The sequence below is a fragment of the Cryptotermes secundus genome, unplaced genomic scaffold (genome assembly GCF_002891405.2).
Source record: "Cryptotermes secundus unplaced genomic scaffold, Csec_1.0 scaffold594, whole genome shotgun sequence".
Classification (NCBI taxonomy): Eukaryota; Metazoa; Arthropoda; class Insecta; order Blattodea; family Kalotermitidae; genus Cryptotermes; species Cryptotermes secundus.
The window spans coordinates 668878-680225 of NW_019737090.1; the positions used below are offsets into that span (position 1 = coordinate 668878).

The 11348-nt window shown below is 38.7% G+C and overlaps 2 protein-coding genes across 2 annotated transcripts in view; both read left to right on the plus strand.

Annotated features, from left to right (window-relative positions):
* The first annotated feature begins 119 nt into the window (after positions 1 to 119).
* Positions 120 to 3003, plus strand: LOC111870146 (UDP-glucuronosyltransferase 2C1-like). The gene is made up of 3 exons (XM_023862189.2): positions 120 to 673; positions 950 to 1169; positions 1550 to 3003. The coding sequence occupies exons 1-3, from the start codon at positions 502 to 504 to the stop codon at positions 1845 to 1847; spliced, it is 690 nt and encodes a 229-aa protein (XP_023717957.1). The 5' UTR covers positions 120 to 501; the 3' UTR covers positions 1848 to 3003.
* Positions 3004 to 3303: 300 nt separating this feature from the next.
* Positions 3304 to 11348, plus strand: part of LOC111870134 — a 21897-nt gene continuing 13852 nt past the window's right edge. Inside the window, exons 1-7 of the mRNA XM_033753689.1 lie at positions 3304 to 3346; positions 5111 to 5363; positions 7972 to 8564; positions 9193 to 9415; positions 9519 to 9738; positions 9827 to 10135; positions 11113 to 11120. Coding sequence (XP_033609580.1) covers positions 3341 to 3346; positions 5111 to 5363; positions 7972 to 8564; positions 9193 to 9415; positions 9519 to 9738; positions 9827 to 10135; positions 11113 to 11120 — 1612 coding nt within the window. The 5' untranslated portion in view covers positions 3304 to 3340. The remainder of the gene's footprint in view (positions 3347 to 5110; positions 5364 to 7971; positions 8565 to 9192; positions 9416 to 9518; positions 9739 to 9826; positions 10136 to 11112; positions 11121 to 11348) is intronic.

The following is an 11348-nucleotide window of genomic DNA, read 5'->3' on the forward strand; positions in this document are numbered from 1 at the left end:
TAGGAAATAATTTTAATTAACTGAACATTCGAATCAGTCTCATAAAATTTGTCTTAACTAAGTAGGCGATAACTTTTTGAATTGTCAACTGTTCATCTCCAAGAAATGGCCAGACAAAAATAATCATAATTATTTTACATCACCAAGTCCACGATATAGGCATGATGTCGCCAATTTCGTTAATATTAGTGAGAGGCTGCCTTTCTTTCGTTTAATTTATTGTGATTTTGTATTCTTTGAACTTCATATTTTGAAGGAAGTGGTTGATTTACATCTTTATTTTCATGCAACTAATTAGTGCGGGGTCGTCATGTTTTTCACTCGATAATACTTTCGCCTGATATGTAAAACTTGCACGGTGTGTTCATTGATTCCTGGAGCATTCTTAAGAATAAATCTCCATTTCTGAATTCTGTGCAAGGAGACTTAATTGAATGTGAATATTCGCAGGACCTTCAAAGATATCTAGACGAGTCATCAGACGGTGTGATTTTCTTTAGTATGGGATCCAATTTACGTAGCTCTAATATGAAAAACGCGACGAGAAATGCTTTCCTCCAAGCGTTCTCTAAACTGAAGCAGAAGGTACTGTGGAAGTGGGAGACGGACTCGTTACCTGGGAAACCCAACAATGTCAAACTTGGAAAGTGGCTGCCACAATCCGACATATTAGGTAAGTTTTCACGATTTATTATGAACTAGCGTCCACTTAAGTTAAATTTGAAATGCCTACTTCAGAACATTTTTATGCTGTTGTCTTATTTTGTCTTTGCCTGCTGTTAGTGGTGTTATTAATGTAAGAAAATTCGTGCTTCTCTCTCTGATTAAGATTACCAGACGCGATATTAGGCACTCTCTGCGGAATCAGTTAATTCCTAATTATCGGTTTAAGTAAGATTGCCGAAAATGTATACAAGAGTATAAAATTTAAAACCGTCACTTTACTTAGCGCACCCGAATGTACGACTCTTCATGACGCATGGCGGGTTGCTGAGTACTCAGGAAGCAGTTGTTCGAGGTATACCAATTGTGGGGATACCAATATATGGTGACCAGGGTTACAACTTGGCCAAGATCGTTTCTGCTGGTATAGGAATAAAATTGGACGTTGCAAATATCACGACTGAATCTGTGTTGTGGGCGGTAAATGAAGTGTTGAACAATCCAAGGTAAGATAATTCTAACTATATGAAACGTAAACCTGGAAATTTTTATTTTATGACAAATGTGGCAAAAGAAACAAACTTATTTAGGCTTAAATGAATAATTTGCTAAATGCCAAAAATATTTCTTTATAATATAACGTTTATTTTTAAGAGAACCAAACTTCATCGACGAATTAGTTGCAGCGGTAATTCCGCCAATTTGGTGAAGGTATCTACGGCTCTATAACTCATTGTAGAAATATGATACATTTTAAATTTACGAAATAAATTTTTACTGACAGTAAATGCAGAGACTGAACTTAGCATGAGAGAAGACATATTGAATATGAAGGTCAAATTCCCAGATTCCACCGCATCCCACAAAGTCATGTATAATGTTACAGATACCGTGAAAACATGCAACGTCTGTCCCGAATCTACCGGGACCAGCCACTCACCCCGCTGGAGCAGGCCGCGTTCTGGACGGAGTACGTGATCAGACACAAGGGAGCTCCTCACATGCGCTCCGCTGCACTCGACCTCTCCTGGTACCAGTACTTCCTGCTAGATGTCATCGCTGTGTTGTCTTTAGTAGCAGCGTGTGTTCTGTCTGCTGTATTTCTCATTTCCCGAGCAGTTATCAGGAGAATATCTTATATAACCCCACGAATAATAGTGCATGGCTCCAAAAAGAATAACTGAATAATTTTCGATCCAGGCGATAATTATTGCCACACTTCAGAAAGAAATTTCTAAGAGTGTGTAACTTTAGTTTCGATTAAAAGTAATATAACGATTATAATGTATTATGCAGAATATATTCATAAATTGGGACCAAATTGTTGGTTGTTTTCTGTTTATATCCGTATCCTTATAAATTTCAAGCACATACAATTTTACCAACGTTTTGGAGAACACCGTGCCTCCATCTTCACGGTAGAAGTGAGCTGGGAAAGATAGGCGCTGCATAGAAGAGAAAGAAGCAATTATGGGGGAGGACGGGAGAATTTCTTCCGAAATATTCGTAACCATCTTCCAGCCTGCGCGGTTTCATTACCCACAAGGCCAAAATATACATCTTCACCTTCAAGAGCATCTCACAATTTATTTTATTTCATTTTATTTTTATAAAATTGCCTAACGTTCTGGTTTAAAGTTATTATTTGTTTAATTACATTTTCATTCCTTCAAGCAATGCTTGTTGTTTTTCACTTCCAGACTCCATGGCCCAACTGAGAATGAACTAACATTAATAACATGACATACTGATGCACATGATTGTTCGCTGGAATTTTATTAACTCACAGTCATCATTCTTTGCCAAAACATAGGGAAATCTGAGTATCTTCGTCTGGTGGCCAGATTCTGTAGCGTGAGTGTCATGATCAGACTCATAATACTGAAGTACTTTTAATTTTATCGAAATATAATCAACTTCTGACATCTTTTTGTGACGCAATTTCTCGCGAGAATGACAATGCATATTGATGATACTGTGAGACTTATTCTGTTTAAAGTCAATATGTTATCGGAAATTGAAAAGGCCAATGTTATTATCAGAACCGAAAATACTGGTTTAATATAATTGTTTTGAAAATATTTTCACCGAAAATCCTGTGATAGAAACAAACTTATTGGAGGAACAAAAGGAAGATGTATCACGCACAAAACAGCTCGTCTAAAAACACTCTTTGCTTACAAGAAATTTCAACTCGCTTGCATTTTTGATAAGGTTGATTGTATTCAGTTTCTTGAGTGCAGAATTAAATGTATGTATACATAGGTGTATGGTCTTAAATGATGTTACTGCTGTACAGAAATATGGAATTATGTGCAGATGACAAGGATGCACTTTACAAATAAAATTATATTCACTACAAATTTATTCTTGTCTCTCACTGGACATGTCATTTCTTTCCAATCACACCTAATCCATTTCAAAAAGAAAGTCACGGTATAAAGGGTACAAATGAGCAGTGTAACATAATGTTTGTTGCTTGAGCTAATTTGAAAAACGTGTTAAGCGACAGAATGAGTGTTCAGTCTCCTTATCTTGAGTTACCGGTATCTCATAACAAAAAGATAATGTATTTCCTATCTTACTTCTATATATAGACATTTATCTGTTGAGTATATCATGTTTATTAAGTTGGTGAGTTTCGTACTGGGAACATTTGTTGCACAGGAGTAACAAAATGGCAGTAAGATTAATTCGTTTTTCAGTAATGTTTGGGAAATTTAGTGTGAAAAGTGTTATGAACATCATTGCCACGGAGAAACAAGATTATACACTGCTTCAAAATTAATTTGAGGAAGCAGGATAATTCTGCGTGTCATCAAAACGATCATTTCGTAATCATATCCATATATTTTTGTAGACCTTTCAGGAGTTGACGGTGGTAATGTATATAGCTCTTCTGATTGTTCAGTTTTTGACTATACCTGAAGTGCCCAGACAAAGATAATGTTCATTTGTTTTATATGAAATATTAAATTTCTATAAATAATGATTTAAAAGCATTGTAATTATAAACAAAGGTAGGATAAAAAGTAGTGGCAACACCTCTATAGTTCTGAAATGACTTTCTTACCTGAGGTAAACACACATTCCTTCAATATAATCCCCCCCCATGTGTACCACCTTCTGCCAAATTTGTGGAAGGCGTCGTACACCATCAGCGCGTCCACTTCTGTTGATGTCCAGCAGTGACCGCCCTACAGCACGAATAATCTCCTCTCTTGTGTTGTAACGTGTCCCTCGCAGTGGTTCTTTCATTTAGGCAAAGAGATCATAATCGCACAGACTCATATCGGGTGAGTATGGCAGATGTTGCAGTATCTCCATCGCCAGTGGCGAAGGAGATCATTGACAGCGTCAGCAGTATGATCCCTTGCATTGTCATGAAGGAAGATGGGATTCGTTGCCAACAAGAGTTTTCGCTTTCTTCTGAGTGCTGGACGAAGATGATTACGCAGCAAATTACAGTAGTAGGCAGCGTCTGTAGTTGTCTGTAGTTGAGGTGCAGTGTGGTGCAGTATCACTCCATCAGTGTCATATGCCACAGTGAACATCTCTGTGTAGGGCGCACCTTCTTTGGACGAGGAGGGCCAGGATGCTTCCATTCAGTTGATTGTCGCTTCAAGTGCGGTTCGTATGAGCGAGCCCAAGTTTCGTCCAGAGTGACGATCCTTCCAAGGAAGTCGTACCGGTCCAACAAGTCCTGTGCAATTGCATAACGTTGCCATTGTTGCACCTCGGACATTGTATGGGGTACCCAACGCGCTGCAGTTTTGCGGTATCCAAGAATATCGTGCAGAATGTGAAGCACGGGTTTGTGACATACGCCTACCTCAGCAGCTAACTCCAGCGCAGCCCATCGACTATCGACATCCAGCAAAGAAGCAAGAAATTGAATTGCGATGTTGTCAACGTGGGTTCATCCTGAACGGCATGCCGCCCTTCACGGAACAATTTGACGAATCGTGCCACTGTGCGATATGGCAAAGCAGCATCACCACATGCTTCTCGCAGTCCCTGATAACAGTTTTGTGCACTACGACCTCGTGCAACTTCAATTTTTATCCAGGAGCGTTGTTCTTGTTTCGCAAACTTGTTGTTAGGGTGCTTGAACTGGGCTCTTGCACTTCAAGACGATGCACAATGCAACTCAATGAAACACAACCAGAGCCACTCACTGTACTACTTCACCTGAACTTCTGCTATCAGCTACAGACGGCGCTAGTGCCACCTGACGCACCTTTCATGTTACAGCAGTGTTGCTACTACTTTTTATCCAATCCCTGTGCCTGATTTATGTGTTGTATGTGTTAATATAAAATGGCGAACAACATGTTCGATTCCATTGTATGTTTCCTCTTCATAGTCTGCATTTCTTGTAAGACCGAAAACACATTTAAATACTCTGTATAACAATTTGTGCTTCTGTTTAATTACTCTTGTCTAGATGCGCACACAAGGCCTAGTTCTGCTGATGCTTGTAACAGGTGTCCATGTATCCAACGGAGCCAGAATCCTAGGACTTTTCCCATTCCCTGGAAAGAGTCACATGACAGTAAATGCAGCCTTAATGAAAGAATTGGCCTCTAGAGGCCATGAAGTGACAGTGGTCAGCCCGTTTCCGCAGAATAAAACAATTCCGAACTACAAAGACATTGCTCTTGATGCAAATTTAGATGAAAAAATTTCGTCTGTGACTCGTAAGTAGTAGTTTAATATTATATATAGTGTCGATATTGAGAGCGTCGCTAAACAACAAACAAAGAGTCGCAATATTAAAGTGATAATAAATAAATTGCTGCTTGAAATAAAAATGAGGACAATGAACCCCCATACACATGCAGTACTGCTAATTTTGTCATCTTGAGGGACGGGAACTAACATTGCTAACACAATAAAACGTCACATCAGTTCGATACAGAAGACAGAACCTAAGATACAGTTTAAATATATTCACTTTCCTTCGTCATGTCAACTAAAATAAGGACTTTTGTCACTAGGATCTCTATCAGAATACATGTTCACTTTTTGTTGTCGCCATTTTCCATCAAGAGAAAGTTGCTTACCATATAATTGACTCTATTCATCAGTTACTTAATCCTTTGTAAAGTCGAGAATTTTTTATTTTAGTACTTTAAAAATCCTTGTAGTGTTTGTTCTTTACCACGCTTAATAATTTATTGGTGTTCGGTAAGAAGCATTTCGGTAAGAAATTGTTACCGGCAGCACAGATTGTCTGAGAACCTGTGTCAAAACATGTCATTATTTCTGACTCAAGGACTGAGTATCCTATGTAAGAAATAAGTTTGACTTTTGTTACTGTACGAAAGAAAGAGTTAATAAATCAGTCCACAAATAAGACCGCATTTGACTTAAGTCATTCTCATCGAGCACAAGAAATTAAGATATTTAAATCATTTTTTTTAATTTGATTTGTTTCATTCTGGTCCGTCACACTAACAATTACAAAGACAAAAATAACACCGTCCAGCGTGACTATTTAAGTTTTATCACTTGAAAACTCATCACCCTTACATGTTTCGATCCCTACGGATCATCCTCAGAGGGCAACAATACTTTTTCCGGAAAGTACTAATACAATAGGTGTTAAATTATATACATATATATAACGTCTGAAATACACAATGTACACAATATTCAACTTTCCTCAGTCACAGCAGCCTCCCTGGTATTAAAATTTATTTTGTTTTAAATTTAAAAACTGTGTAAACAACACAGCAAGCCACGAATAAACACGGACAATACTAAGAAGCTCCTTCACAAGATAGACAGGCGGCACAAGATCAGCCACCTCCAAGAAAGACAATAGGAGAATTGACACGAACCTGCATGGTTTATAACAATTTTAATCTTAAACAACAAAGTTTTTAGAAACTTCAAAAAAAAATTAATACCAGGAAGGCTGCTGTGACTGTGAAATGTTGAACATTGTGTACATTGTGTATTTCAGACATTCAAGTATTGATGCCCTCTGAGGATGATCCGTAGGGATCGAAACATGTAAGGATGATGAGTTTTCAAGCGATAAAACTTAAATAATCACACCGGACGGTGTTATTTTTGTCTTTGTCATTTTTTTTCTTGGAATATGTTCGATGCTCTAGTGTTCTTGTCTTGAAGGCAACTCCTTTACACAGATATGTCTATTTAGATGTTAAGGACTCTTGTTCTTAGGAATATCTTCCGTATTGAACGGTTCTGTCTTATGAGATATGAAGCCATGTGGTCCAGTGAATGTCAAACCGACGTTTCTGAGTATTTACGCTTTCATCTTCAAGGTCGAAGGGTAAACCAAGTAAGAATCCATCATCAAGGAGGCAGCAAATAGAAGTGGTTTCTTTCTTGACTTACTCTTAAGTCCTGAATATGAAGGACATACTCCTCCGAGACGCGGGTTTCCTTCCACCGGACTACACGGTATTGCATTCCAGGACACAGAGCTTTTCATATGCCTAATGGGTTAGCGTAGTGATAATCTTCTTGACTTTTAAAATTATACTGAAGCATCCTATTGTACTTTTCACATAGTGTTATTAATTCTACAGTCTTATGCGAATCAATTTATTAAAACAGTTTTTTTCGCTGGCTCTACAGCCCCCCTTGGGCCCTGCCTCTGATTTCTCAGCTTCATGAACATTTTGCAGACGGCAGGGCTCCTTGGATGGGTGATGAGCTCGTTACAAGGCCTCTACTTAAACACAGGATAGCACAAACACAGAATAAACACATACACACACCAAACATCCGTGCCTTGTATGGGATTCGAACCCACGATCCCAGCATCCGAGCGAGCGAAGACAATACATGCCTTAGACTACCGTGACCGGCTTAATAAAAGTTAGCCACTTAAAATTCTTCACGACTAACTAACTTTTATTAAGCTTTAATGAATTGTTGCATATAAGACTGTGGAATTAAAATCACTTAAATCCTTGACATGTATTCAGAAGGTGTTGTGTTCGAATATCGGCTATTCCCACTCACGTTTGTTGTGATTTTCCTGAGTCCCTCTAGTGAAAAGTTCGGAATTGGACCCCGATGAAGTGAAGACAACCTTGCAAATAATTCCCTAATCATCATCCATCCATTCGGCGCTATATATCCTACCCGCTGAAAGCACTGTTAAATAACCCAGCTCTTCGTACACTTTGAGGACCTAAAATTCGACTTCCAGCCCCCCATCTCTTTTTACATCGTCTGAATTGTGAATTTTGAAGTAAGTGAATACAAAAAAGAAATTTATGTATTTATTGCAATGTAATGCCCTTTGAACTTTTTCACTTCCAGATCAAATAAATCCGGACCCATTTTTCTTGCAACAGTTAAACGGCTTTCAGGTGATGTTAATGCTCTGGTGGTTCGGAAACTTCCTTTGCGACTTAGATCTTCAAGATCCAGGTGTACAAGAACTGATACACTCCAAAGATATTCAATTTGATCTTATTATAATGGAAGCATTTTTTAATGATTGCTTCCTTGGGTTCGTACATAAATTCAGAGTTCCTGTTGTTCAGGTTTGCAGTTTTGGTGGCACCGAGTGGATGGGTGACTGGGTTGGTAACCCGAATCCATACGCATATGTACCTAATGTGTACCTGACTTACGGCGACCGAATGACGTTTTGGGAACGTCTTACTAATACGCTTAATGGAATCGGTCAACAGATTGGAAGGAAATATTATTATCTGCCAGAACAAGATGCAATTGCAAGAAAATATTTCAATTACACAGATGATCTTCCTTCGATTTCGGAGTTGGAAACTTCAACGGCGCTTGTGCTTCTTAACCATCACTTCAGTATAAGCTATCCGAAACCACTTATGCCGAATATGGTACAGGTTGGAGGAATGCATATAAAACCAGATAAGACACTACCCAAGGTAACAAGTAGCACTCATTTACTTAATGCTTCTTAATTTAGAAGAAGTTGGCAAAATTATGAACGTTGATTAATGAAACTCAATACACGCTTCATTAAAATTTCAGAAAAAAAATGTGCAAACTAATCAACGTAACACAATGAATGATAAATATTTGTTTCTTCGGATATAAGAAATACAAGTCGTAATCCACATTTATTCATATGTGTGTCAAATGTAATTTAATTTTATTGTAAATTCTATTGGAACTTCTTAAATTTCTAGTGCTAATTTCTATTTCGAATTTATCTTGATTTTTCAAATGGTATATGTATATTACGGGGGGCATGCGGTAGCGGTTGAGGAACTATGCTACAAGCCGAAAGGTCTAGAGTTCAATTCCCGATTAAATAATTATTATATTTTTAAACAGAGAAATATTATCTATTCCAACAATGAGCAGAATTCTCTGATATCCATTCTATTGTCTCCGTCACAGCCACAGGAAACGGTTACTCTCTGGTAAGCTCAAGAATTAAAATATAATTTTAATTTGTCCTAATATAATTTTATTCTGAATATTTTTACGTATCTGAAATATTTATTATGAAATCTTATAAATGGAACTGAGAATATTTTTCTCCTACAGGATATTAAAAAGTTCATTGACGATGCATCAGAAGGTGTCATTTACTTCAGTATAGGCTCAAACTTACAAAGTTCTCAAATGTCAGAAAGCAAGAGACAGGCATTCTTGGAGGCATTCTCCAGATTAAAACAACGGGTACTCTGGAAGTGGGAGACAGATTCTTTGCCAGGGCAGCCTAAAAATGTAATGATCGGCAAATGGCTACCGCAGTCTGACATACTAGGTAACGGTCCCTTTAATGCGCTTTCTCTTGTATGTTTACTTCTAATGCATACCCTTTAAGATATGTAAAAAAAATTGGTAATACACTCTTGTTAATTTTGCAGCCCACCCTAATGTGAGGCTCTTCATTACACATGGCGGACTTTTGGGTAAGCAGGAAGCAGTTCACCGCGGTGTTCCTATGGTGGGGATTCCCATATATGGAGACCAGGCACTTAATGTGGCTAAAGTGGTGTCAGAAGGTCTTGGAGTATTGTTAGAATCTAAAAATATAACTACTGACTCTGTTCTCTGGGCTGTTCAGGAAGTTCTCGAGAATCCTAGGTATTCGAAATTACCTCAATTTGCTTCTCACGTATACAAGTATAATATCAGACTCATAATAGCCAATAATGGTTCCACATTGACACAGGTACCGTGAGAACGCCCAGCGTCTGTCCCGAATCTACCGGGACCAGCCACTCACACCGCTGGAGCAGGCCGTGTTCTGGACGGAGTACGTGATCAGACACAAGGGAGCTCCTCACATGCGCTCCGCTGCAATCGACCTCACCTGGTACCAGTACTTCCTGCTAGATGTCATCGCTGTGTTGGCCCTAGCTGTAGGATCGGCTCTGTTCCTAGTGTACTTGATACTCAGGGCCCTGCTGACAAAATTATTACGTTTCAGAAGAATTCAGCAGCAGAAATCTCTTCCTCTTCTAGAAAAGAAAAGAAATTAGCATTATAATTGATTAGAAATGATATCACGTATCTAAGGAGGTGTGTATTTTAACATGTAAGCCTCTACATTAACACGTTGCAAACTATGAAACGTTTATTTGCCATGGGGCACAACAACTAAAATATAAATAAAAACGTATTACTTTTGCTTTCTGTCGTATCGAACATATGACCATAGCATGGAATTTAATACTATTATTATTTAAAATAATTTAACATTGTCACGATCCTCGAATTTCAAAATAAATTGTTTATTCATGTTCATCCCCTATTGTTTTAATGTTTTAGAAGTGAAAATTAAAATATTTTCACGAATTCATTGATCAGAACAATAACATAAGGTATAATTAAAAATATCCGTCTCCTAAGCTAGATGAGTCGAGTCCGTAGCACCTAATCATATTCCTGTAAGATCAATCTTAATATTATCCTTCTGTCTATGTCTAGGTCGTCCTAGTATTCAGTGGATCCCTCACTCACCTTCCTTACCCCTTTAGCTTGCCACTCCTTTCCTTTGCCCTTTTTCTTTGTTGGGCGCCAGTAAGCTCAAATGGTGTTGGCTCACAATAATTACAGGTTTGACTTAGGAAAGAGAGGTATAGTTAGCGCCTCGTAACTTTAGCCGCGCGGAAAGGTAAACGCTGTTGTGGAGCACGCGAAGCTGTACGCTTGCTGTGGTGACGTTCAGAGCTACTCCCTGAGCGGAAAACATTGCCTACGGAGACCAACTAACAGACAACACAACGTACTATACACCTGACCGCGCCCCAAGACGCTACGTTCCAAACTGGTAGTACCCACGATGACGTAAGCTGATAAGACTGCCCCCCCTCCCAACCTTTTTTTAGTAAAGGTGATGGGTAACAAGTTGAGCTGTTGGTAGAGCTGAGATTCTTGCTCAGGGCCTCGCTCTGGCAGGGAAGGAATGAACTTAGGCACTGTGATCATTCACTAACATTTTTATTTGCTTGATAGCACATACAGTTAGTACATTGTCACGTGTTGGGTGTATATAATGTAACGTGTCGCGAATCCAGAAGAGTCACTTCTATGGAAACGCTAGAACAGACCGTTGCATAGGAAGTAACAATAGCGGCACTGTAATCCCAACAGTGAGCCGTTGTGTAGAGAACACCGAATCTCCACGGTTACGACGAATACGCGAAGCGTTCCCACAGAGACAACGCAATAACAGTGGGTCATTGCGTAGG

Bases quoted from the DNA above. Each gene is read 5' to 3' on its own strand.
- LOC111870146 (XM_023862189.2), top strand. From the start codon at position 502: ATGGGATCCAATTTACGTAGCTCTAATATGAAAAACGCGACGAGAAAT. The intron at 674-949 runs GTAAGTTTTCAC...CACTTTACTTAG, and splicing joins GCCACAATCCGACATATTAG to CGCACCCGAATGTACGACTC. The intron at 1,170-1,549 runs GTAAGATAATTC...ATAATGTTACAG, and splicing joins GAAGTGTTGAACAATCCAAG to ATACCGTGAAAACATGCAAC.